Source organism: Emydura macquarii, unplaced genomic scaffold (assembly GCF_026122565.2).
Source record: "Emydura macquarii macquarii isolate MOO-44397 ecotype Brisbane River unplaced genomic scaffold, CSIRO-AGI_Emac_v2 contig_2205, whole genome shotgun sequence".
NCBI lineage: Eukaryota > Metazoa > Chordata > Testudines > Chelidae > Emydura > Emydura macquarii.
This window is the reverse complement of record NW_027132342.1, coordinates 4,643,097-4,670,719: the sequence shown is the minus strand read 5'-3', so window position 1 is coordinate 4,670,719 and position 27,623 is coordinate 4,643,097. Positions and strand designations below refer to the sequence as shown.

Here is a 27,623-nt window from a genome sequence, read left to right as displayed (position 1 = left end):
TTCTTTTTTTTTAAATCAGAAGAGGATTGCCTGGATTCACAAGCCCTGAAGTTCTGAAAGGTTTCTCTGTGAGTGAGCCCAGTTTACTTGTATTTGAAGCCAATCTGTTGGCAACATTCAAGTTTGCAAAGCTTTGCTGAAACTCGAAGTGATACTGATCTTGCCATAAATATGATGGTAAGGTTTAGTTGAGATGATTTTGTAGAGAATAATAAAATCTATTCACAAACTATGCACTTTTACAAATGAATGTGGTGGAGAAGAGTACTTGTGAAAGGGGGAGCTGTGGGGATGGCGGGGGAGGACCATGGTAGAATCTATCTTAAGTTCATACGATCCCCATAACCATACAATCTGTGAATCATATGATCTTTAATGTATTTATCCCCATAACACCCCATGGGAGGTAGAGAAGTGCTATTATCCCCATTTTACAGATAGAGAACTGAGGCACAGCAAGACTAACTGACTTGTCCAAGATCTCACAGTAAGTCTGTGGCAAAGCAGGGAATTGAACCTGTGTCACCCATGACTTAGACTAGCCACTGACCACCGGAATGATACCTGCCAAGCCTAGTGCCTGCATGCCAGGTATGTGTTTAAAACGAACCATTTAGCTTCTCCAGAATAGTCACAGAAATACCAATTTGAATTTAAAACTTGATATATGATATAAATGTCAGGGATTTTATTCCCAAATGAAAGCTGTTTCTTAACTGGCAATCTTTCAGTAAGCATTGAGTGCAAGAGGAGCTGTGGTCTTTTAGGAACTGGCTGAGTTTTAGAAACAGCATGACAGCACCTCTGATTTTCAGCCTATGTGTGAAAGGTCTTTTGCGCATAGCCCTATGACTGCGTGAAGCAGAGGTTTCCTCTGTGAACCACACATGGTCTGCAGAGTCGAAATAGTCAGGAAATAATTTTTTTTGTGTGGAAAAATTTTTGGTTTTGGTTTTTCGGAGAGGGGGGAATGACAAACCAAATTCTAGAGAAATACATTTTTCCATGAAAATTTCAGTTTAGCTGAAAAGTTGTTTTCCATTAAAAAAAAAAAAGTTTTGACAAAAATGTCAACCAACTCTACTACAGAATACTTGCTGAGTGTCTACAGAGAGCTAACAAGGGTGCTAGTCCTCCACCTTGCTTTCCCTCTATTAAATCCCACTGAAATACATTAAATCCTTTCTTAATGTAACTTTTACATTCAAGTATTCACTACAGTTGCCATGAAGATGCTATAAGATTGTGAATGGGAAGGGATGTATCCATGAGACACTCTCTGTTAGAATGTGGCCTGCCCTATGAAATATTTGGGAATTCCTGGCATAAAGTATTTCTGTCCCTTTGGCCCAAGCAGTCAGCCAAAATTCAGGGTCTTTCAGGGTTGTTTCAGTTAGGATGAGAAATCAGTGATATGAGTCTGGTATATTCTTTGGTGTAATCTTGTTTATTTAGTAAATATATACACAACGCCTTCTTTCCCTGAACAACCAACAACAGGCAGTTACCCTGCTTAGCAATCCCAAGTCTGCTGTTCCACTGATCTCTGTACCCAAGAATCACTGTCTCTCTGCTTCCACTCAGGGTTCCTTTCACCACTACTTCTCCAGGATGTCTCTATTACACACAGGCTGCAAAACCAATGCCCTAGCCCAAATTTTTGCAGTCAGGGAAATCCTCAGTCCATGTGGTTTAGCTGTGACCTGCCACATGCTTTGGGTGGTCCCTCCATTGTAGTAGAGATGGCTAGGAACCAGATTTTCCATTTCATGTGAAAGTCTGTGACTGTGGAATTTTTTTCATTCTGAAATGGAACAACAACAAAAAATTCAAAATTGCCTGAGAAACAAAATTTGCCCCACTCTGCCCCCCCACCCCGCCCTCCTCCCCCCAAAATGTCATTTCAGGTCAATCAAAACATTTCATTCTGATTTTGATCTTTCAAATCCTTTTTAAATTTTTTTTGTATAAAAACAATTTATTTAATTTTAAAATGAAAAATCAAAATCTTCCTTTCTGAAAAGAGCACAATGGGATGCTTCAGCATTATCACTTTGGTTTTTGTTTTTTTTCAAAATGAATTTTTTGTCAGAATCAACATCTTTTGCACAATGTTTCAGTTTTGACAAAATTGGCATTTTTTGTCAAAAAAAACCCCCCTCATTTAGATAAAAAATTTCCAACCAGCTCTTCTTTGTAGCTATCAATACTAAATAAAAGGATTTGATTGACTCTGAAAGCATGCTTTAAAAACCTATTGACATTGATGAGGTCTGTGACTGGATTTGGGTGCTAGACTCACCCAGTGGCAACCATTAACACCTTTCAACAGAACAGTATTATTACCTGCAGATGACAAAACCAAGGCACAGATAGTTATTTGCCTAGTGTCGCATGGGAAATTTATGACAGAGAAAGGGGGAGAACTCAGGTTGATCTCCTACTTCCAAGTCCCATGCCTTAACGACCAAACCACCCTCCCTCCCCTGTTGCAAAATTATCCAAAGACCTTGTTTATTTTTCTTAAAGAAATGGAATAGGAGTGGCCCTTAATCAGTCAATTTATCACAAATAAATAAAACTCTCTGAATAATCCTGGGAAGGATTCAACACATTCATGCAACTTTGTGAAGAACAGGTTCTTCCACTAAAGTTGAAGTGGTGTAGACAGGCTCTCAGGGCCAAATATTCAGAGATAGTCTTGCTCATTATTACCAGCAATATTTATATTATAGTAGTATGCTGGGGGCTCAGTCAGGATCAGGGCCCCATTGTGCGGGTTACTGTACCAATATACAGGGAGTCATGATCCCTGTGTGAAAGAGCTTACAAGACGCTCATTGAATGTGCAAATAGGTATATGTGCACACAACTCACTAGTATGCATGTGCAGGACAGCTACATGCCATCACAACTTCTGTTGAAATACAACTTTTAAGATAAAGCTAGAGACACATGCAAGTTTATGTGCCATGCACAGTTAATTATAGTTTTCAGGCACAGTATAAATGTGAAGCCAGGGCTTTAATAAAATCTTTCACACTTACAGTAAGACTGCTGAGTCAAGCACTTTAAGTTAGACTACTGGCACCAGCTTGCACTGAATAAACGTAGGTGTGGAACATTCAGAGGAGTTTCACTGTATTCCATGCAATGGGGTGGGAGACGTGTGACTCAGGAGAAACCTACAGAATATCAATTCAATGTCAAAGACCAGATGGTACTTTTAAATAAAATGAAGGCTGTGACACAAATCCAAAGCAGACAAGAGATTCTAAGATAAGGCTGACTCTTCCTAAAGCACACAATGGTGGGGAAAAACAAGGCCAAAAACATTCACAGGACAGCATGTGAACCAAAATTCTGTTCTCACCTGCATCCTGCAGCCCCACGGTTGTAACGGAGGACTGGATTCAGCCATGCTTTGAAAAGGTACTTCCAGACTTTGGTCTGTTTGTCCTGGTGTTAAGAATCCTTTCATTCACACCGAAGTAAATCCATGGAGTTCCAACAGAGAATCAGGCCCATGGCTTCTAAATATGCAGAAAAATCACCATGTAGTGGAGAAGTGGAGGAAAGACTAGGAGGAATCAGACAAGAAGTGACATCGAGAGGTGGGGAGAAGATTTCAAAAAGGTGGGAGAGGTGGTGAACTTGGAAGCAAAGGACTGGCAATGAGTGAGCAGGTCAGACCTGAGGCAGTCAAGGTCATCGAGTCAGGCTGCAAGGAACAGAGCCTCCACTGTGACAATGGTAAAACCATACCACATAAAGTTAACTGTTTCTTTAAACTTTCTTGTGTTTGTGCCAATCCTTTTAAACTGTTTAAGAACCAGTGCATATGGGAAGTTAGCTTGAACATATGGACAAAGTCACCAAGAGCAACATCTCAGCACAGAAATTGAGCTACTGCCCAGAATACCAGGGATGCATTACTTCTATTTAAACAGAAGGGTTTTGAGAGAAGAGACTTCGTCTGACTTGCCTTCTGTATTTAAATAGAAGGTTTCTTGCTTCCTCTGTAGCATTGCCCCCTACTGAAGGCATCGGCTCTCAACATTATTAATCAGTTTGCAACTTGTGTTCCTTTCAAAAAGATATGTCAGCAGGGGGGAAAAAGGGCCCATTTTGATCGTCTCACTAAGAAGGGCGCACATCATCCTATCAGACACAGATCTGGACATGGTGACCTTCCTGTTTGTGACCTCCAATCTGGGGCCCTGATCCTGCGAACAGAATTGCATAAGTGTTCCTTTCTCCAGCATGGCACGCCACTGAAGTCACATTATCTGGACTGATGCTACACACTCTGAAAAAACTGCATCTGGTATAAATTCCAGCAGTCCGTCTGCTTAGCCGCCATGGACGCATCACCCCAGTGCGCAGTTTAAGATCTCCATAGGATTGACTCAAGCCATCTGAGACATTGCCTCTTCCTCCATGATCACAACCTTCACAATAGTTACATTCCAGCAGAACAATTAAACTATCAACCAATAGACAGAGATTCTATGTAGGAGACAGAATATTCACAGGACATGGACTCACTCCTGCAAGAGACAAAATAACCTCAGATCTTGTCATGTTCATAAGTAAATGCAAAACTAATTCAGTCAATTTACCTCTGTCCGTCAGTAAAGCCCTCATCCTACACCAGTCAAGTCCATGGGCATTTGCTGTTGACTTCAATTAGCATAGGATCAGGCACTAAGGGCCAGACTTTTTAAGCTATTGAGGCACCTAAAGCTGCAAACAGATGCCTCGTGGGACTTTCAAATGTGTTTAGGTGCCTAACTCCCATTGGGTGCTTTTGAAAGCCCCACTTTGTGTCTATTTGCATCCTTAGATGCCTAAATACTTTTAAAAATCTGGCCCTAAAAACTGAAGTCTTTCACACATACCTGCAAACAGCACATTTCTCCCCCCCCCCCCCCCCAAATCCCTACAGCCTAATTAAGCTGTTTCTTCTACAAGCTGGAAGGAACAGAGAGTCAGAGCTTGTTATTTTTATTATTAAATACTTGAGAAGTACTCAGATGCTAGGGTGATTCTGGAGGTCATATAAGTACGTAGATAGAACAGTACCACTATAGTGACTAGAAAAAATCTAAGATATGGATATATAATTCTATACTACACAAATGAGATTTCAGACTAGGACCATGTCTACACTTACCTCTGGGATTCAGCGGCAGTCAATGGGAGTTACGCAAGCTACGCAAAAAACTTGCATAACTCCTGTCGACTTTTCTGCTCCTCTTCTGCACGCTATCTTCACTGCACTGCACCGATGGGAACCGCGTTCCCGTTGATGCAGCACTACACCACTTGTGAAGGTGGTCTTAGTACATCAATTTCTGGATCAACTGAGCGGGTCTTCACTGACCGCTCAGTCGATCCAGAGCAATCGATCTGACGGTGGAGACTTTGCTGCCATCAGTGTAGCCATAGCCTAGGACCTCTTACACCTAGGGACCTGATTTTGCAGCACTTCTGAAGCACAATACTGCTTCAATATTAATCTCCCTGGATGGGAAATGGATGGCACACTGAGATGAGCTGCACCCATGCCCTGTCCCACTCTTTGGCTCTATTATCATCTGCCTTTGCCTCCATTCCGAATATCTTAACCACTGAGCTCTTACCTATGTTTTTAAACCTAGTATATATAGGTGAGCCCTTTGGGAGGATGACAACCACCTCAAACATGAAACTGAAAACTAGTATGCAAAATCTCAGCCATAGGCTGTTTCCACTGATCCTTCCAGTGATTCTGTTACAGGGATAGCTGGTCGAAATTTTTTGACATTCAAACTTTTGATGACATTTTGAATTTTAAAATTCATAGAATAAATGAGAAAAGCTTTCACAAACTTTTTGTGAGTCCTCCCTCCCCCCCCACCCCACTCACTTTTGAGCTACAGAGCTGGTTGAAATTTTTCAAATTTCAGATATTCAAATCTTGAAATTTCAAATGAAAGAGAAAAGGAAACACAGTTGATCACATCTTGGAGTGGAGAGAGATCAACAAATGCCTAACTCATGCAGTGTCTGCCAGGAACGCCTCTTTGGAGAGGCTAGAGGACAGATGTGGAGATCCTGCACCAAGTTCCGTTTTTTTTGTTGTGATGGTGGAAGTCCAGGGCAATTTCACTGAAATGAGTGTAATGATGCTCATGACTGCAGTTGAGCAGGGGGAAGGGGAGATGAAAAGCTAACACAAAGTTGAAAACCACTTTTATGCCAACATAACGCCAAGAACTGAATTCCAATCTGTATTTGGACTGCATTTATTTGAAACGCTGGCGTAACTTTTTTTCCTCTTTCCTTGTCTGAAAAGCTACAAAGCAAAGACATTGTTTCCCTTTCTCCTTCCCCATCTGACTAAGTTTTTAAAACCAGTCTTTCATCAAGAGGCATGTCTGTCACCTCTGTTTTATAGGAATCTGCACCTTAGAAATATGGTTCTGGAAACTATAAACACATACTTCATGCTCTGCAAGAACAATGTTGTCATTTGTATCATTCTTCTTTCAGAGGAGCAAACAAGCTGTTTGGCAACTGAAGCTTTTGTCACTCATTGAGAATCCTCAAATAGTATGGATAAATGAATTCTCTCAAGATTTTGCAGCAGGAAGCAGTTTCTTTCTCTCTCTCTCCAAGGGCCTGGTACTCATCATTTGTTAGAGTACTCATCACTTTGCAGGATCAGGCCCCAAATTAACACCACTTCAGACAAACAGGCTTTGAATGTTGTATTAGCAAAACACAGACTAATCCTACCACTAAGAAAGCCCCTGCTTCACTTTGACTGAATGGGGGAGGATAGAAAGGTGGAACATGAGAATAAGTGATTCTGACATCGCAGACTTGTCATTTCCTTAGCAATAACTTACAACACTTAATACTTACATGTGTGCGCAGGGCACCACTGAAACTGATGTGTACCTCACTGGGGGATGGAACTGTACCATCTTTCCTGCAATATTCCCTGTACTGAGAATGGGAAATAGGGCAAGTCAATGTAACTGCTAGATATGGTAAGTGTCAAGATTTTAATGACAACCATTCTACAGTCCTTGCCATCTTCAAAGTGCTTCACATTGGTCAATATACTTAATCCTCAGAAATGCCCTATGAAATAAACACTTCAAGTTTTCTTCTGGATTTCTTCACTCCCTTGAGCTCTTCGCTGAGAAACCCTGATAGTAAGGGCTACACTCAATCACTGCTGCAAAGGTCTGACATGCTGCTAAAAGATGTTTCATGACAATGTAGTTAGCAGCCAGTCAGTTTAACTGCTTGATCTGCCCAACAGTTTTTATTCTAATGAAATAAGTATCTCTGTTATCCAGGTTTGGCTAGGAAGCCAAATGTCTGATATTCTTAAGGCCCAATTCTTCACCTGTTTCCTTGGATGTCATGCCCCTTGACTTCAATAGGTAACTGGATTTTTACTACACAATTAGATTCTTATCAGTGTGTGTGTGTGTGTGTGTGTGTGTGTGTGTGTGTTCCCATTGGCTGTCATCCCCTCTGTTCCCGACAGGTAAAGGGATTCCCTGATTACCAAGAACCACACTGAGAGAACAGTTTCTTAACTATTTACAATTTTATTTGGGGCCGAGGGGACGTGGGGTTTAATGAAAGGAAAAAATAATACATATAACCAAACTATCTAATTTCCTTAACAGGGAGACTTAAGCAGATTAGAAGAAGAACAATAGACAAACAACACACTAAATAAAAACTATACGAGTTTTAAAATTATAACAAACTTAATAATACTAATACCTGAAAACTATAACAAGAGTACTATTTAAAATCTTACCACCACGAGGAACAGGTTCATGACGCCTGACCAATGGGGGAGGGACACGAGAAAACTCAGGTTCAAAACTCGGACCGGTTGCACTTGACTCGACTCTCGCCCAGCAGAGGACTCGGGGGCGGGAAGAGGTAGCAGCTCCAGGTGATCAGTCTGGCGGGCCGACAGCTCTTCTGCCAGACCCGCCGAAATGCAGCAGTTATTATGCACTTGGGCTATGCTTGGTACATGAGGGGTGTGCAATATTTGTAACAGCCGATGGCTGCCCCTGTTCGTGAGAGATGTGCAGTATTCGTAACAGCCAATGGCTGCCCTGGGCTTTTTGCAACGTCCCATTGTTTGCCATTTCAGATGTGTGTCAGTAAAGGTCCCGATAAGGTCAGGTCTCAGGTCTACTGTAATTGCCGAGCGAGAGGGGGCGAGCGGGGGCGAGTGCCGGTCACTAGATGTTATGCTGTTGCCACACCCTCATTTCATTTGGTAAAATGTTTTTTAAAATTCAGCTTTCAAGATTAAATTTTATACATACATAGGGGAATTATGCCATATTAGATGTACTTGACAATGCAGATTTCATAACATGCCACAAACAGGTGTCCATTAAATTCCTTTATTGAAAACAGAAACATTGCATAATTACAGATCTGATGAGCAAATAATACAGACTGCTTCTATTGCCAGCAAAATACAGTTATAACAGGAAGTTTTGTCATACAAATATAAAGTGTTTCTTTCATGCCAGACGGTTTGTATATAACAAAGCCATTAGACGTGTTTAATTGTGCTTCTACAAAATCTTTAAAGAAGGATGAGGTAGAGTTTCCTTTACTTTACCCAATATTTTTTTCACAACATTTCCTTTTATACGCTCAGATCTTTGTAAAATATCCTGTTAACTTGAACATTTATGAAAGCAGAGACTCTTCAGAGGTGTTTACTACTCCCTGTTGAAGTTGACAATTTCTCCTACTTAAAATGCCAGAGTTCCAAGTACTACAACAGTACATTAATAACCAATTCAGAAACTGATTAGACCGAGGCATTCATTGACCCAAACCCACCACTCTAATGAAACTGCTTTAAAATATTTTCAGATTAAACCCCCATTATTGCTCATCATGGTAAAGACCCTTCAATATCCAGTCAATGTATATAGCAGCAGCCCAGGCAACCCTACTGGAAGGGGAAGGATGGAGAGGGAAGAGATTAATACCGTAGCAACATCTTAAATTAAGGGATGATGATAGTTAACAACTATCTAATTCCACTCCTATTACAAGCCCTAGCCAGATATTGCCATGTTAGATGATGGAAAAGTTTGGTAGGAGCTGGATGGATCAATAGATTGAAAAAAATATGGAACCATTCATCTTAGATGGATGGCTTGACTCTAGCACCTATCAATTTTTTTGCTGTTTGGTAACCTATATGAAATGAGTTCCTGGTCTTTGTCAAGCTATTAGGCTCTGAGTCATCAAAGCATGTGCATAAACTTAAGCATTTAAGGATGTGATGAGGTTCTTTCCCAAATAGTGGTCCACATCATAAACCATCACTCCAGCACTTGGCACTAATGGACAGTCTTGCTCTAAGGACTGAATGGGCACAGAAATATTATGCTGACCCCAGAACATGATTGAGGTACTGTGATGGTGTAGTGTAGGAGAAGCTTGTATCATCACTGCCCTTGCTGTACCTGTTCTGTGGATAGAAGGCTTCACGTCTTTCACCTGGCATCTCCCACTAGCACTGAAAATTATTTACTGAAAATCACTGTAAAGCAAACACAACAAGAGCTACATTTGCATTCTAAATCAACACCAGGATGTGACGTCAACATGGGAAGACACCAAAGACTAGAACCACCAGGGGTTGTCTTGTCTCAGGAGTGCAAAGACAAATTTTGAGGCATGAGAGAAACGAAAACAGACCCCTGTGTTAATCCATGTCACTGAAGAACACCCTTGGTGGTATGGGGTGATTCATGAATGTTTTGGATCCTGGTTTGACTGAAACCAGCAAGCTCTGCAGAAAAAGCTTACGTGAGAGACTGGCTCAGACAAAGGATTGTAGCCGGCTAACATTAAGTCTTAATCTAGCAGAAGTGTTTATACTTTTTTTTGTAACCTCTGGCTCTTATTATCCTTGCTCACTATCTCTTAAATCGCTACTTTTATTAATAAACTTATATTTGTTTTTACTATTACTAGATTACAGTGCTGTGTTGCTATATTGGAGCTGATACTCAGTTGAACCAAACAAGCTGGTATTTGTGTGCTATTCCCTGGGAAGTTGCTAACTTGGTAATTGCTGTGAGTGTCCAGTGGCAGAAGCTGCACACTACAGAGGGATGCCACGGGTGGTAGGAATGTTACATTATAAGGCACAGCTCTACAGTGGGATAGGGTGGACTTCTAATACACAGGGGTTTAGAAGCAGGATGGATGAAGTTGTTCCGACACGCTCGATTTTATTTTGACAAACGTAAAAATTAAATCTCTCTCTGATCAGTGAATAGTGCTCTTGTCAAGTACTGTACTGTGTGCCAGATGCAGTTTTAAACTGGGAACTGAGCTATGCATTTTAGAGGATTATGGTCCTATTGAAAGAAACCTTAAAAATAAGACACATCATACAAAAGTGTGTGTGTGTATATATAACACTTTTGCTCTCTATAATCAAGATGTTGCAACTAACCAGGAAGTGATGCTTCAAATGCTGGTTCTGCACCTGGCACCTGTGCTGCCTGCTTAAACAGATTTCTCGAAGTGAACTAGATTCAGACATATTTTACCTGTAGCAAAATAAATACTGTTTTGCTAACGGCTGGATTGAATCCTATGAGCCACGTAAGAAGTATTAATAATTATAATACTACTTTGCATTTATATACAATGTTTGTTGTCTTCAAAGTGCTTTGCAAACACAGCTCAATTTTTGGATTACAGGAGAACTGGTGGTTAGAGGATAATGCCAATATGCGCCTCCCCAACAAGACCCCAGGGTGAGGATCATTCATCCTGCTGGTTCCAAGGGTGACCCACTTTGTTGGCCACAGTCTATAAGTTAGGTGATAGCTGGCAGCACTAGCCTGGTTTAATCCTTGCATTCAGGGGAGTGAAAGAACAGATTGTGCCCAAACATCTGCACTGCTATTTTTAGCCCTGGAGCATGAGCACGAGTCAGCTGACCCCAACTCTGAGACTTGCTGCATTTTTTTATTGCAGTGTAGTCATCCCTTGTGATACAAGTACACCCACGTGCATGCTGTTTTTTCCTCTCTACTGGGCCAGTCTACTCTATTCATGCACCACATGCAGGGTCACGAAGAGATGAAGGGAGTCTGAGCAAGGCCTGGAAGATTAATCATCGTGCGATGCTCTGACAGTGCATTGCAACATTTGCTCTATGACGTTGCATGGTCACCTACTGAAGCAGAGTCAAGGGGCAACTGTTAAGTGATCTGAGGAGATTACAGACCTTGTTCTATAGATACCACTGGAAAAGAGTTCCTTCTCTCCTTCCCCACTGGTAATGGGTCTATGAAATCTCTCTCAACTCTCACCGCTTCTGCCTCCCACTGCTGGTTGCTTGGACATGAGGGATGGTTCACATGTTGAGGGTATGTCTACATGTCAAGCTGAATGTGCAACTTCCAGCTCAAGGAGACATACCCATACTAATTCTGATTGAGCTAGCATATGAAAAACAGAAGCGTAGCCACGGCAGTTCAAGGAGGTAGCTGCCCTGTGTATGATCCCTTCGGAGACCCTAGGCATCTACTCGGATGACTAGCCCCTCCTGCCACTCACACTATCATCACTACACTCTGTTTTTACCCTGCTTGTGCTATCAGAGCTAGCAAGGGTATGTCTCCTCGAGCTGGGAATCACACCTCTAACATGAAGCGTAGACACACCCTCTTGTGTGTTCATTCCCACCAGCACATACTGCACCTTCACCTTTCAAATGCCCTATTTTCCAGATTACCATTCTCCAAGTCTAATATAAAAAATGGTCAAGAGAATCCCAGCACTTAGGCAGGGAAGGATCAGTTATATCTCCCAGCACCCCAGTGGTGATTCATCCAGAAAGAAAGCAGGTGGTATTACCACTGCAGTCCCTTGGGGGTTTCTGCTATGGGAGGTGGACAGACTTATCTTATGGCTGGGGTTTTCTGGGAATCCTTCCGGTGGACACTGATGAAAATTATATTGAGTCAGAACATCCAATGACCTTCCTGGCCAGCACCTCTCATTTTTTTGGTCCTTGTTGCCCTCCTAACTTCCCTGGAGAGGAAATTAAATTTGCTTTGTGCTGCCACAATCTGCTCTTGATGTACTTTTGACCCTGACTATTCTTTGCCAGAGTTCTACCGGAATAAATCATTTTAAACCCTGGGTGAATTTGCCCTGAATTGCTATTATGAATTTGGCAAAGCAGTGACAGTTGTTAATTCCACAACTCCTGCATCATCAACGTTTCTATGAAACATTGATTTATGTGGACCTCTGAAATGGTATCTCATTTTAAATACTTCTTTCCGTCTGATAAATAGCTGAAACTGAACTGAAAATTAGCAACATGCTCAACGCTGAAAATAATAATCAAAGAATGAAGTGGGGAAAGAGAGAACTTGCAAAAATTATGGCTAATCGTTTTAAAGTACCACTGTTTGTAAAGCATACACATGTGAGAGGCTGAATCTCATTTGATCAGCCCAATTAAACATTAAATATTTGCAGCCAATTATGCAAATATCACACAGTTATTAATTTGTTGATCTTTTTGAACAGCCTCAAATGTTCCTAATGTTAGACTATCTTATATCTTAAATGATCAATTAGTGTAACCATAACGAAGTGATGAAGAATAGATAATTGCTTAGTTATGATGCACTGGACCCTTTCTATGCTAATCTGCGACAATTAAACAAATAGTGCACATGGAAAAGAAATGTGCAAATGTCTTTTTAAAATCTATCAGCTCAAGGAATAGCACAGTTCCTTCCTAAACTTTTTGGGCTTAAATAAGGAGAACACAGTTTCTCAAGCACTCATTGTTATTTACAAATGTTATTTCTTGGAATTTTGTGATAAAAGGATAAAACAACACAGATGCGGATGCAGGCTATGTATTTCCACACAGGATTGTCATGCAAGACCAAAATACTCTGCTGGTTTATTATGACGTGATAAACATTATATCCTAAATAAAAAGAACTAAAATTTGGGACCTAGCCTGGGTCTACACTTACCAGGAGATTCAGCGGCAGTTGACGGGAGTTATGCAAACTACGCAGAGTAGCCTGTGTAACTCTCATCGACTGCTGTGCTTCCCTTCTGCGCGGCATCTTCACTGCACTGCGTTCCCGTCGACGCAGCGCTACACTACTTAAGGGGGTGGATTTACTCGGTTGACTTCCTGATCGATTGAGCGGGTCAATCGATCCAGAAAAATCAATCTGGTGGCGGCAACTTTGCCACCGTCGGTATAGACATACCCTTCGTCACCCAGAGCCTGAATGAAAATAATCAAGGCTGTTTGAATATAACAAGATTGAGCAAAAGTATTCACAGAGGTGGCACTAGCTGACTGGAAGTACACTACTTGGTTTTACTTTTTCCCTAGGAAATAGCTCATATTTTTGTGGCCCTTCCAATTTTGTCCTCCTTTAGCTCTTGCACTTTTGAGGTCTCCAGCAGTATAAGAATTGAAGAGATAAGACACCAGGTCTAACTTAGGTCAGTGTAGACCACACCAACAAAAGGCCCCACTTCAAATTATTGTAGCCTGATTTGAGAACAGTTTCACCCACCTCTTTAAGGTGTCAACCACTCTAAATCAATCATTGTAACTGGTCTTCATTTCTTCATTCTGACCTGTGAGTAGATTACTATCAGTATCGTCCATGGGGAATTTGATGTGCAACTATTGTTAATACTATTAACATCTCAAGTATGGGTGTTGCACATCCAATTCCCAAGGCACCTCAGTCAAAATGTCACACCTAGACTTTTGCTGTCAAAGACGACTATCTAAGCAAAACAGGAGGGAGTAGGTTACAGTTCAGTAATAGGAAGCCATTTAGTCTCACTTATTACATAATCTTGTATGACCTCCATATAACTCTCTCTAGTCAAAGGCACTCTTCAGTTATGGTACTTGCCTTGTTGGAAAAACTCCTCTACCCCACTCCATATCTTGATGTATCCCCTGTGTTAATTTTTCTATTAGATGAATAAAAAATAAATAAACAAACTACCAGTGACCTATGATACATCACAAGAAACTTAACAGAAACCAGAGCAAAGTACAGATCTGAACTGTGAGTAGAAGAGATACACGGTAATACACGGTACTACTGCTACCATAAATGAAACAGTATTTTGTGCTTGCAGGTATATTCTAAGTAGAACACTGTCCACCAACTTACTCTGAATAATTGTCACTAGTAACCTTCAACTGTTCTTCAATAAGATATCAGATTAGACTGCAGTGAAATCTGTCTAACCCACCACTCAAGGGACCAGCAGAAACTGATGGCCTAGTAGTAGCTGATCATTAATGAGCAATTACCAATTAGATGTGGGTCTCTTAGGACATATGGGAGAGAAATTCTTTCCTCCCTTACTAAAAAATAATTAGTTCCCAAAATACTGCTGTCTGCCTATTCTGAAATATAGGGTCTGATGCTTCATTCTGTTAAATAATTTTATGTAGGTGTAACTCCATTGACATTTATTAAGTTGCATCCATTTTAAATCAGAGTAAAAGAAAAATCAGCCCCCTAACATTTTGGAGTATTGCTACAGAATACTGTAGTACCATTTCGGCAAGAGACATCTTAAAACTAGTTGAGAAAAATATACGCACAGATGAGAAAGTTTATATCGATGGTAGCCTATTTAATGATTAAAGAAAATGTACAAAAGTTATTCATTTCCCTAACTGTGAGCTAAGAGTCCTGTATCTGCCTCCAAATTGCAACAAGAGAGTGTACCATGATTTTAGTGGTGTATGAAGGAGTAAGATTTTAAACAGGGGACGTGGTAGTGCAGAATGGCAAGGGGTGAATGAAATCCTTCTGTCCTCCTGCACTGGGTACTGGCAAGTAGAGGAAGATGTAGAAGAACCCATACTCGAAAACCATGGGCTCGTCAGAAAATAGAAAGTTCATATTAAGGAACAGGTGGGCCAGCAAGGGCTGGGAGCACTGTAAAACTTTGGGTGGGGAAAGATCACTTTGCTGGTTCTTCTAAGCTGAGTTAGGAGTGGTGTTACTGGGCTCTGAAGGGATTTCCCATCAATTCATCCTTATTCCAAAGGCTTGGTTGCTATGAAATAGAGCCTAAAAGGTGAGGCTATGATTTGGCAAAATAAAAAATAGGGGCTCCTCAGTGCTCTGGGATCGCAGAGAGGAACCTCCCACACAAGTAGAGTAACAGAAAAAAACAATCCATCGTCGGGTGACATAAATGAAATAGGACTAAGGGATAGTAACTATTCCCCTAAGTAGTGAGCAACATTTTTTTATGGCAGTTTGCTCTGGTGGTGGTGGCAGTTGAAAAAAACCACTGGCTTACACTGAAGAGCAGTTGAAGAGTACTTGACAAATTTTTGGACTGTACATAAGACACAAGGAATCACCAAGAAAACAATTAGGACAGTTCTATTGCTTACATCTAGCACCTCTAACAAGAAGATAGACTTCTATTAGCAAGACTACAATAGAAATCATAACGATTGTGTTCACATTCCCTGGCATGTGGAAATGATCACCCTGGGAAGGAAAGGGATAACGCTGACTACCCTACGCACAGCTCTAAACAGGCAGCTACAGAAAATCGATGATTGTTCTGGTTGTAACGGTTTGGCCTGTCGCGTGGAGGTCTGATACCCTCCACTCTGCATTCATGACACCAAGAGTGTCCACTCGCTGTCTTCTCTTCCGTACTGAAACAAAAGCAAAGAACATATTTCAGGGAATAAAGCTAACTCTGCACCAACAAAACTTCCCCAAGACCTGATTCCCATTCACTCTAAGGCCCTTTTCCACCATTCTGGCAGGGTAAAGGGACCTGTAGGTGCTATATAGACTGTAACCATAACTTACACCCACGTTAAAGCTCCTTCCAATGCCATAACTACCTCTATAAAATAGGCTTATTTCTGGTTTTATGCCTTAGCTACAGTCTCTGTTTTAAAAAAAGCTGAAGGCAGTTTGACACTTTATCCATCTCTAGGTTCGTTGGCCGTGAAGAGGTGAAAATATTCTCCTGCGAGGTGATATAAAGCAAACCAGTCCTGCTTTGATGGAGGTGTCTATACATTTAATACAACCTGTGTTAAAGACCCACAACTATTCCTTGTGGTCATTTCACTAATTTGCTCAAATGTGTGGTCCATGCTCATGTCCCCATATGCAAATTTGTCTATTTTTTCTTCTTCTTCTTTTTTTTTTTTTAAAGGTAGCTGTCGATTACATTTTTTTATTAAACCTGAAATAAATCCAATCACAAATACCACAGAGTAAAATTAGAGCAGATGTTAACCAACATGGTAAACCAAATAAAATGGATCTAATGTAGATGAAGACTGAGTCTGCTCTCACTATGTAATAAATAGTATTACCGAAGGCAGGGATGGAAAAGACCTACTGTTTCCCTTCAAGTGTAGGAACAGTCCCATGGCAGAGGACAATTAGCTGTTACACTGACACTACATTTGATCTTAATCTGAAGATACAGTTTTAAGTCTCTCTAGCACAAACCCTGTAATCAGAAATGGCTCATTCATTTAGGTAAATTATATGTGGACATACATTAGTAGTAGATAGAGGACTGGATCCTCCTGAGAGAGGGCATGGAAACTCTCTGCAACAATGAGATAAGGAACTGTTCATAGTCTAGGGTGAACTGGAAGGGCCATTTGTGACTGTCTGTCCATACAGAGAAGGAAGCTCTCTTTCAACTTGTACCTCAATAGTGAGGAAGACCATGGCAGACCTGGGCGGAAAGAGGACTTCAACTATACAAATTAGGCCTGGGAAGGGCCAAGAAAAAGACTACTGGAACTCAAGAGGGCAGAAGATTGTTTTGAGTTTGGATTACCCTTGAAGGTGAGGACTCTGGCTTTTGACTAGCAAGTCAAGTGTATTCTTGTTACAGTGAGAGAAACAATGGTAAAAATAGAGAGAAGGGAAACCACTAAATAATGTGGGATTGTGGTTAAGTGGACAGTTGGTAATAAAGTCTAATCTCAAATATTGGACATGTCTCAATATCTCAAGTGCCTGTACACGAACGCAAGAAGCCTGGGAAACAAACAGGAGGAATTGGAAGTCCTGTCACAGTCAAGGAACTATGAGACTTGGTGGAGTAACTCACACAACTGGAGCACTGTCATGGATGGGTATAAACTGTTCAGGAAGGACAGGTAGGGGAGAAAAGGTGGAGGAGTTGCATTGTAAGTAAGAGAGCTATATGATTGCTCTGAGCTCCAGTATGAAACTGGAGAAAAGCCTGTTGAGAGTCTCTGGGTTAAGTTTAGAGGCGAGAGCAACAAGGGTGATGTCATGGTGGGCATCTATTATAGACCACCAGACCAGGAGGATGAGGTAGATGAGGCTTTCTTCAGATAACTAGTGAAAGTTTCTAGATCACAGAACTTGGTTCTCATGGGGGACTTCACTCACCCTGACATCTGCTGGGAGAGCAATACAGTAGAGCACAGACAATCCAGGAAATTTTTTGAGAGTGTTGTGGACAACTTCCTGGTGCAAGTGCTGGAGGAATTTACTAGGGGCTGTGCTCCTTTTGACCTGCTGCTCACAAACAGGGAAGAATTGGTAGGGAAAGTAGAAGTGGGTAGTAACCTGGGCAGCAGTGACCATGAGATGGTCGAGTTCAGGAACTGGACAAAAGGTAGAAAGGAGAAGAGCAGAATACAGATCCTGGACTTCAGAAAAGCAGACTTTAACTCCCTCAGGGAGCTGATGGAAGCTAGGAGGCTAATATGAGGGGGAAAGGAGTCCAAGAGAGCTGGCTGTACTTTAAAGAAATCTTATTGAAGGCACAGGAACAAACCATCCCAATATGCAGAAAGAATAGCAAATATGGCAGGCGAGCAGCTTGGCTTAACAAAGAAGTCTTCGGTGAGCTTAAACACAAAAAGGAAGCTTACAAGACGTGGAAGCTTGGACTGATGAGTAGGGAGGAGTATAAAAATACTGCTTGAGCGTGCAGATGTGAAATCAGGAAGGCCAAAGCACAATTGGAGTTCCAGCTAGCAAGGGACGTGAAGCGTAACTAGAAGGGTTTCTACAGGTATGTTAGCAACAAGCAGGTGGTCAGGGAAAGTGTGGGCCCCTTACAGAATAGGGGAGGCAACCTGCTGACAGATGATGTGGAAAAAGTTGAAGTACTCTATGCTATTTGTGCCTCTGTCTTCACAGACAAGGTCAGCTCCCAGATTACTGCATTGGGCAGCACAGAATGGGGAGGAGATGATCAGCCCTCAGTTCTGAAAGAACAGGTTTACGACTATTTAGAAAGACTAGACATGCACAAGTCAATGGGCCAGATGCAATGCATCCAAGGATGCTGAAGGAGTTGGCTGATGTGATTGCAGAGCCATTGGCCATTATCTTTGAAAACTCATGGTGAGTGGGGAAGGTCCCGGATGATTGGAAAAAGGCACATATAAAAGTGCCCATAAAAGGGCACATACATTAAAAAAATATATAAAAGGATATATATATTCAAAAAAGGGAAGGAGGAGGAATCGGGGAATTACAGACTGGTCAGCCCCACCTCAGTCCTTGGAAAAATCATGGAGCAAGTCCTCAAGGAATCCATTTTGGATTGAATGAATCCATTTGGAAGAGAGGAAGGTTATCAGGAACAGTCAGCTTGGATTCATCAAGGGTAATTCATGCCTGACCAACCTGATCGCCTTCTATGATTAGATGACTGGCTCTATGGATGTGGGGAAAGTGGTGGACATGATATACCTTGACTTTAGCAAAGCTTTTGATACGGTCTCCCACAATATTCTTATCAGCAAGTTAAAGTAGTATTGATTGGATGAATGGACTATAAGATGGATAGAAAGCTGGCTAGATCATCGGGCTCAACTGGTAGTGATCAAGGCTAGATGTCTAGTTGTCAGTTGGTAACAAGCGGAGTGCCCCAAGGGTTGATACTGGGGCTGATTTTGTTCAACATCTTCATTAATGATCTGGAGGATGGGGTAGATCACACCCTCAGCAAGTTTGCAGATGACACTAAGCTGGTGGGGAGTGGTAGACACCCTGGAAGGTAGGGACAGGATACAGCATGATCTAGACAAATTGGAGGATTGGGCCAAAAAAAAATCTGATGAGGTTTAACAAGGACAAGTGCAGAGTCCTGCATTTAGAATGGAAGAATCCCACACACTCTACAGACTGCGGACTGACTGGCTAGGCAGCAGTTCTGCAGAAAAGGACATGGGGGTTACAGTGGACAAGAAGCTGGATATGAGTCAACAGTGTGCCCTTACTGACAAGAAAGCTAGCGGCATATTGGGCTGCATTAGTAGGAGCATTACAAGCAGATCGAAGGAAGTGATTATTCCCTTCTATTTGGCATTGGTGAGGCCTCATTTGGAATATTGTGTTCCGTTTTGGGCCCCCCATTACAGAAAGGATGTGGATAAATTGGAGAGAGTCCAGAGGGCAACAAAAATTATTAGGGGGCTGGAGCACATGACTTATGAGGCGAGGCTGAGGGAACTAGGCTTGTTTAGTCTGCAGCAGAGAAGAGTGAGGGGGGATTTGATAGCAGCCTTCAACTACCTGAAAGGGGATTCCAGGGAGGATAGAACAAGGCTGTTCTCAGTAGTGGCAGATGACAGAACAAGGAGGAATGGTCTCAAGTTGCACTGGGGGAGGTCCAGGTCGGATATTAGGAAAAAAAATTTGACTAGGAGGGTGGTGAAGCACTGGAATGGGTTACCTAGGTAGGTGGTGGAATCTCCATCCTTAGAAGTTTTTAAAGTGTGACTTGACAAAGCCCTGGCTGGGATGATTTAGTTGGAGTTGATCCTGCTTTGAGCAGGAGGTTGGACTAGATGACCTCCTGAGGTCCCTTCCAACCCTAATCTTTTATGATTTTATGACATGTCATCACGACTTTTATTTATGTTACAGTAGCACCTAGAATCCCTGAGATCAAAGCCCCATTGTTCTAGGTGCTGTAGGCATATAGCATGAGACCATAAGGCGTCTACAATCTAAATAGACAGACAAACCAGGGAAGTTGTATCCTTGTTTTACAGAAAGGAGAGGAGGCATAGTAATGAAATAACTTGCCCAAAGTCACACAGGGAATTGTGGCAGACCCAAGAATGGAACCCAAATCTCCTGAATTCCAGTCCAGTGCCTTGACTTCAGACCAGCTCTAGACTTCACCTGTGGGTCAAACTAAGATGACAACAGAGAGCTACACAGAAGGCACTGTAGCATACACCTCTCTAGTGGCCCAGTATACACATTGAAATGGAGTGTGAAAGCATGGAGACCATATGAGAGAAACCTTAAGGCAGAAGAGCAATCTAAAAGATGAATTCCCAAGGTGAGAAAAAGCTCTTGGCTTGTTGCTGTGTTCACTTGAAGAAACAGCATTTGGGAGTGCTATCTTTGAAGGCTAGTGGCTGAACAACTACCTGTACAACACAATACCACAATGCCTTCTAACAGCCCTTGGGGATATTTCTTCTCCTTTTTGCTAATTCTGCTATTGCTGGACACAGGTTTGTAGTGGAGTTGATGGAATGTGTTACACCATACTCGAAAAACAAGGTTACGTTCATGACATTTCCTGGCCAGTTCCTTGTCCCCATCATGGGTGAGTGTGATGCGGTGGATTAGTTCCAGAAGGCTTCTGTTGGAGGCCTCGTGGCCCTGCCTCACCCCGCCCCAGATAAAAGCACAGGAGAAGTCCTCCAAGCAGTCTAGACTGGCTGCAGGGGAAGCAGCCAATGAGAGGGGCCGCAGGAGCAGCCAAGCAGGGGCCAGAAACGCCATATAAAAAGAACAGCAGGGACAGTAGTTAGTCACTGCCTAGAGCTAGAAGGGAGAAGACCGGGTTCCTGGCTGGCTGGAAGAGCAGCAGGACCATGGACAGCTCAGTGAGGGCAAAATTGAGCCTAAGGAGGGCTGCATAAAAGGACAGGCCAACTGAGGGTACCGCAATGGGCCCCTTCTGGACTGTTATAGGGGGTAACGTCTCTTGGGAAGTAGCCTTGGCGGGATGTAAAGACTACACCCCGAAAGAGGTTTGTTTGTTTGTTCCATCTACAGACAGGATGTGAGACTCGGCCAGAGGGCTAAGTCACTGAAGACCCACCGGAGAAATCATTGGCCGGGGCGAGGGGGGGAGGGGAGGCGCTCGTGAGAGGTGGGTGCCATTACAGTGCTTCATGCTGCTCTGGCATTGCAAGGCAGCCATAACACCAGTTTACCCAGGCAGTACAGGATTCTCCCAGCCTGGACAATCCCTAGGTGGCAAATGACTGGAGAAAAGGGAGCTGGCTCCAGCCCTGGTGATCCCTTACTCTTGGAACAGCCCCTGAGGGGGGGTCTAGGCAGCTGGTATAAGTCACAGCAGCTATGAAGCTCCTCTGATTTACACTAGAAATTGGCCTGGTTCAAACACTGGGCAATGAGGCACCATAAAGGCTCCTGTCTCCCTTCACCCCCACCCAAGCTGTACAGAGCAGAGGCTGCATCAGCATTTTCCATTAAAAAAGGGGAGCTCTTTATGTTGGTGTTTACTCTGCTCATTAGGATAATTACTGCTGTTAATTCACCTCTCAAATAACTGAGTGAACCTCAAAAACCTGGAATATTTATCAGAACTTCCTGAACATGCAGAATTGGGCAGGAAATCTCATGAATAAAAGGCTCTCTTGTGAGACTTCCAGTACCGCTTGCTTCTGTTCATAAGAACAGCCTCGCTCAGACTTCAGTCCTGTCCTGAACAGCCCTATCCAGAACCAAGAAATGCAGAGCTGCATAAAACTGAAATCACAATCCAAAAAGTTAGCCAGACTTTCATAAATTCCCCTAAAGGGTTGGTATAGATTCAGTTTTTTGCCAAAGGTTTGGGTTCATTCTCAGATTTTAGACAGCAAGAATGGTTGTGCAGTTAAGACACTGTATTGGAACTTAGTAGATAGATCAGGATTCCATTTCTGGATCTGCCACAGACTTCCTGTGTGACCTGGGCAAGTCACTCAATCTCTCTGCTCCTTGGGTTCTGATCTGTAAAATGGGGATAAACAATACTTCTTCCTTTTTCCAACTCTCTCTACCACTATTTTCTCAGACTTGCCTATTTAAAGTGTATAGCAGGACTGTCTCTTATTATATGTTTGTTGGGGCCCTGATATTGGTTGTGGCCTTTAAATTCTACCATAATACAAATAATAATTTGACCTGAAACTGTTCACCTATCCCAGCCAAATTACTTACCAATCTGCCCTTTAAATATGAACAAGCTTTCATTGTATCCTCCTTAAAAATACAGATCATCATGAGGAAAGCCATAAATAATCTACAATATTTGGAACCACCAGCCATATCAGCCAAAACATTCAGAGCTTTTTATTTAGGGAGGAAGCAGATTGCCAGCATTGATTGGCATTTCAGAGGCAGTGCAATTCCCAGAGAAAACATCATCTTTAAATCCTCTAACTCAAGCTGTTATAGAATACGATATTCTGTGATTGATTCATTTATAACCACACCAATCCTATACACAGAGTAAATAATTTAATCTAAAATCTCTATTGACCCTTAGTAATCACAGTTTCCTTTTAGTGACACAAATGTAAGCGCCTATTGCAGTGTTCCCTCTGCCTCTTGCGACTGCTGTGAGAAATGTAATCAGTTCTGCTCACAAAGTTCTAATTTGTCATTCTAGCTCTAATTCCCACTTTGAACAGCTGTTCAAATCTAAGAAAATCCTGTTGCACATGGAGGATTGTGGATTACAAAAAATAGTAAGTGGCAGGAAAACAGATCTGGATATAAAATAATCAAAGAAATCTGAAAATGTTATACTAGCATGTACTGCATATGAAGGAACTGGATGGCAGAGGCGATCAGTAATTGGATATGGAGAGTTTCACCTCTAGGTTACTGGTTCAATTGCAGGGCTCATTGTTGGGACTGAAAGTCCTTATCATCTGATCACTGTCAGTTGCCCTACAGAAAATGAATTAGTAGTCTCAGTACAGCTCCTGATCTAGAGACCACTATGACAAATGGAGCCTAATTCATATAGCATCTTTACGTGGAAGAACACATAAGCCTTTTACATGCTAAATACAAATATATGGGAGTCGTTTCATCTAACACTGAAATGCTCCACACCTCCATGGCGGAATGTGGAAGCTGCTTAGCAGAGCACAGCAACCACCTAGGACAAACAATACTGTATTCCACTAAAATTACAAGGGGAGATTTTTTGAGGGGGGATCAGAATATAAATGACCTCTATGAAGGACATGGGAGCTGCCTGTGATATTTTATTAGTATCATATGTTTCATCTGCCAGTCTGATTATTATTGCAATACTGCAATACATCTCACATGTTTTATTAGGATCACCTGTTCAACGGCTCACAGGCAGAAGGATATAAACCTTAGTGGCAACATCTAATGTGCTTCTTGAACCACAGACCAGTAACTCTGGGGCAGTTACAAAATAACTATAGTAACCTAGATCAGAAGAAATACTAGGAGAAGAATGCTAAGGAGTTACTATCATAGTAAATGGGAGAAAATGTTAGATCTCAAACAAAGTGACTGTCAAGGTAACAGCTACTCTATCCATGCTGTGGATCACCACCCCTTACAGGAGAAGACATCTAAATAAACCAAGGAAGACACTGGTTTTCAGCTTCTTGATGATGTCCAGAATGCTACTGACAGTCCTTGTGCACTGACAAAAATAAAACATGCCTGTCCAGATATTGAGAGCAAATACAAATGCCAAATGGTGGATCCATCTTAACATCAAGCAGGCCATTAGAGGAGAAACTGTTTTGGGAACAAGTAGTGGCTGCATGATCAGAAACACATTGAGCCTCCGATATAGCAGTTACTGGCCAATATCCAATACCACGCCCATCATCCAAGACATCTCTCTGTGGGTTTTTTTTTTTAAATTGACTGGCTGTACTATTTTGTGGAAGTTGGTTTTAGTTGATAATAGGTTTTATCTGACTGAATTTTTTTAAAGCGAAGATCAAATAGCTGCCACTGGAGTTTGTGGATAGTGACGGGTATAACGTTTTGTAATCCTGGCCCATGTCATGTGATGAGGACGTAAATATCAGTCTTTTACCAGCACTCCTGTATTACAATTACTCTGTTCCAAGATGAAAGAGGGAGGGCAAGTTTTAAGGAAGAAAACAGCATCCCTCAATGATATGTAGGGTAAATATCTTCTTGCACCATCCCTTACCCCTGATAATCTACCAAGGTTTCAATGCCAGGATAGATGGGAGAAAGAGCCTATACTTTGATTCTTAGAGTCTGTAATTGAAAAACCATTCATTCTATTTCACCCCTTTCACCTATGTTATCATACCAAAGAAGAGAACCCCTTACCTGGATATCAGTCAGCTGATTCAGGAAGCGGGTTGCTAACTGAGGTCCATTCTCCATAGTTGGAATGTGCAAATTCTAGGATGGAATTAAAATGAGAATAATTCCTAGAAGCTCATCATATGCAGTCAGATAACAACAGCAGCAACGTACACACATAAATGCCTTTTAAACCTGAGGATCTCAAAGCACTTCACAAACATTAATTAAATTGCACAATACTCCCATCAGGTGGGAAAGAATCATTACTACCCATTATATAGGAGACACAGAAAGCTCAGGGACCAGCTGCCACTGACATCAACTATACTGCTTCTATCGATTGTAATGAGAGTTGTTGGTTGAGGCCCTCCTAAGTGACTTGGCCAAAGGAGTGGCAGTAGAGCCAGGAATAGAACCTAGCTGTTGCAGGAGCCCAGCCAAGGTCTAATCACTACACCTCACTTATCTTCTTGATCAATCAGTAAGGCTTGAGGAGGATGATAATTAACCATTCTATGTACTGTCTACACAGTATATGGTGTTAAAACAAAACAAGTACATTTACCATAATTTTCAATAGTCAACATCTTAATGTTCCCCATTTGTATCTCAAAAGCACGATCATATTAAAAGATATAGTCCATCTATTAGAAGCGTCATCTTCCCACCGTTACTTTATTTCTTCTATTATATAGAAAGAAACATACCAATATACCTCTTGAGCTGGATTCATTGGTCTGCTAAGTTCATTTTGTGCAACATAAGCAGCTCAAAGTGATCTTAAACAGGTCAGAGAAATGCTCTAAAATTCCCCCTGTTCAGAGGAATTTCCCACTGGTGTACTGCAGACAAAAGCTGCTATGCCACCTCCTGTACCAGCTCTCCCATCTGTGTCCTCTCCCATCAGAGCTGTGCTGCCTGGTATAAAGGGAAGGATCATGTCAGGCATGATATGGAGTTAGGAAGGAAACATATTAGGGGATGGAAGAGGAGTGGTCAAGGTGGAGCAAAGCCATGTGCTCTGTATGACCCATTTCTGCTGATGGAAGAACTTACATTTGCTCCTCTGCAATTTTAATTTATGCTGGAGATGGGCAGAACAGAATTGAGGAACTATGACTCACTATCAGCCTCCCTATTAAGGGAAAATTTGACCATAAATCACTTCACAGTGCTGGTTGAAATATTTCTAATTTCAACATCGGATGAAATTTCAAATTTTGGGTTTTTTTGTAAAAATGAAACTTTTTGACTTAAATTTAAAATTAAATGTCCCTCTCTTTTTCAACCAACTATAGAGCTGGTCAAAAACATGAAATTTTGAAATTTCAAATTAAAAACAAAAAAGAAGGAGGGGGAAATTTTGGGAAAAAAAATCTAAGTTTTCCCCAACTAGTACCCAGTCACTTGGGAAGAAGTTATGACACAACATACTGATAAGATAATTCCCCCATGAACCTCAGGCAATGCCCAGCTGTAATTGTATGGGGAATTAAAAATAAACACAAATACTCCCCTTACCTTGCCTTTGTATAATATTTTAGAAATAGGGCATACGACACAAGCTGTCCCAGCACCAAACATCTCCTTCATTCTGTTTTCCTCCAAGGCAGCTATCAGATCACTCATGGTGATGTACCGCTCAGATACTTTAAATTCTCCCTGCACCAGAGATCAGAAAGACAAAACCAGAGCAAACATTCTTAAAGTCACAGTATTTCCTTACATTAGACATCTGTAATGGTATCACAGAGATGGTATTTTTAACAAACTCAATTGCAGCTAATCAATTTTCAATTCTCATAAGGCAAAGCAAGGTATGGCCTGGTCAATAGTTACATGAATGACCTCCAAGAAAAACCCATCATCTCTAAGCCGTGATGTTGGCAATTCACTAGGTGGCACTTTTCCCTATAATTTGGTACTGAACCTCAGCATGACGTTCAGGAACACTGTGCAGCTGGAGCCGAGCTTTCGGATGAGATGTAAAACAGAAGACCTGTCTGCTTTTGATCACTGCTGAGCTTATAGCACTTCATGCATGAGAGCTTGAGTACAAGTGTTTTATACAAATCCAACTATAGCTAACAACATTCTGCTCACCTAAAATTCCATTTGTGATTCCAGCGAGAGGAGTACACTTCATCAGCCCTTGGGTATTGCTGCTTGCAGGCAGCTCCACGTTCTAAGCAAAAATTAGCTGTAACTCAGCGGTGGGTGAAGTGATTCCTATTGCATGTAGACATGGTTACGAGCCACATATTACCCTACATAGGTACTAGGAAACCTCAGTATCTTTCTCTTCCTGACTGGGGAAAAATTTTCAATGCAGGACAAAAATATTAAACATTTTGACAATCTTTTTCCATTTTTTGTGGAAACTTCATTTACCTATCAGATCCATCCTCAATCCAGCCCCTGTGCTCTGCACATACCTCTGGTATTCTTCTGTCGTGATCTGAACAGCAGAAAACAAGGGGGTTGGCTCCGGGTGAGGGGGAATGTGAAGGAATATGCAGACAGATAGAAGGCTTCAGGCAGATGAGGGGAAGTGGCTTGTGTAGGGGAGAGAAGAGAACTGGCTATGTAAGCAGACTGGGGTGTAGTCTAATATCTCTGCAACAAGGCACTGGTGACCGAGTGGCTCCTCTAGCACTTCTTTGACTCCACAGCAACATGGGAAGTGCTTCAAATCCAGGACAATGTCACATTAGCGATTGTTTTAAATGTGATAGTAATTTTTATGTAGAAAATACAGATTTGAAATCTGCAAGAAGACAGGTGCATTAAGCCTACAGCTGGACTTAAGGCTGCACTTTGGTTGCTCAGAATGAAGGTGGAGACACATGGGCTGTGGGTGGTGGAACAGGGAGCTGAGGAATGGAGTATACATGGGATGGTGAATGACAGTTGCTTATTTCCTTACTTTCAGACAATTGTATTAGTGGGGCATGGAGTCTGGCAACCCTAACACAAAGTTAATGAAGATTATTATGTGGGAATACTAATCGGGAACTAGTTAAACAGGCTGTATGTGGCTCTAGGGGACAAACGCTGGTGTTTGGGTGGTTTGGCCAAGACTTTTTATTTTTAACATGCTCCACCAGTTCCTGTTTGGTTTACAGGAGTTATTGGATCAGATGGACCTGTGAG

General features: G+C 41.8%; 1 protein-coding gene across 1 annotated transcript in view; it reads right to left on the bottom strand.

Annotated features, from left to right (window-relative positions):
- Positions 1-7,626: 7,626 nt before the first annotated feature.
- Positions 7,627-27,623, bottom strand: part of BCAT1 (branched chain amino acid transaminase 1) — a 93,141-nt gene continuing 73,144 nt past the window's right edge. The window contains exons 9-11 of the mRNA XM_067559194.1: positions 25,992-26,132; positions 24,492-24,566; positions 7,627-15,784 (exon numbers count right to left, since the gene is read on the bottom strand). Of these exons, the coding sequence (XP_067415295.1) occupies positions 15,743-15,784; positions 24,492-24,566; positions 25,992-26,132 (258 nt within the window). The 3' untranslated portion in view covers positions 7,627-15,742. The remainder of the gene's footprint in view (positions 15,785-24,491; positions 24,567-25,991; positions 26,133-27,623) is intronic.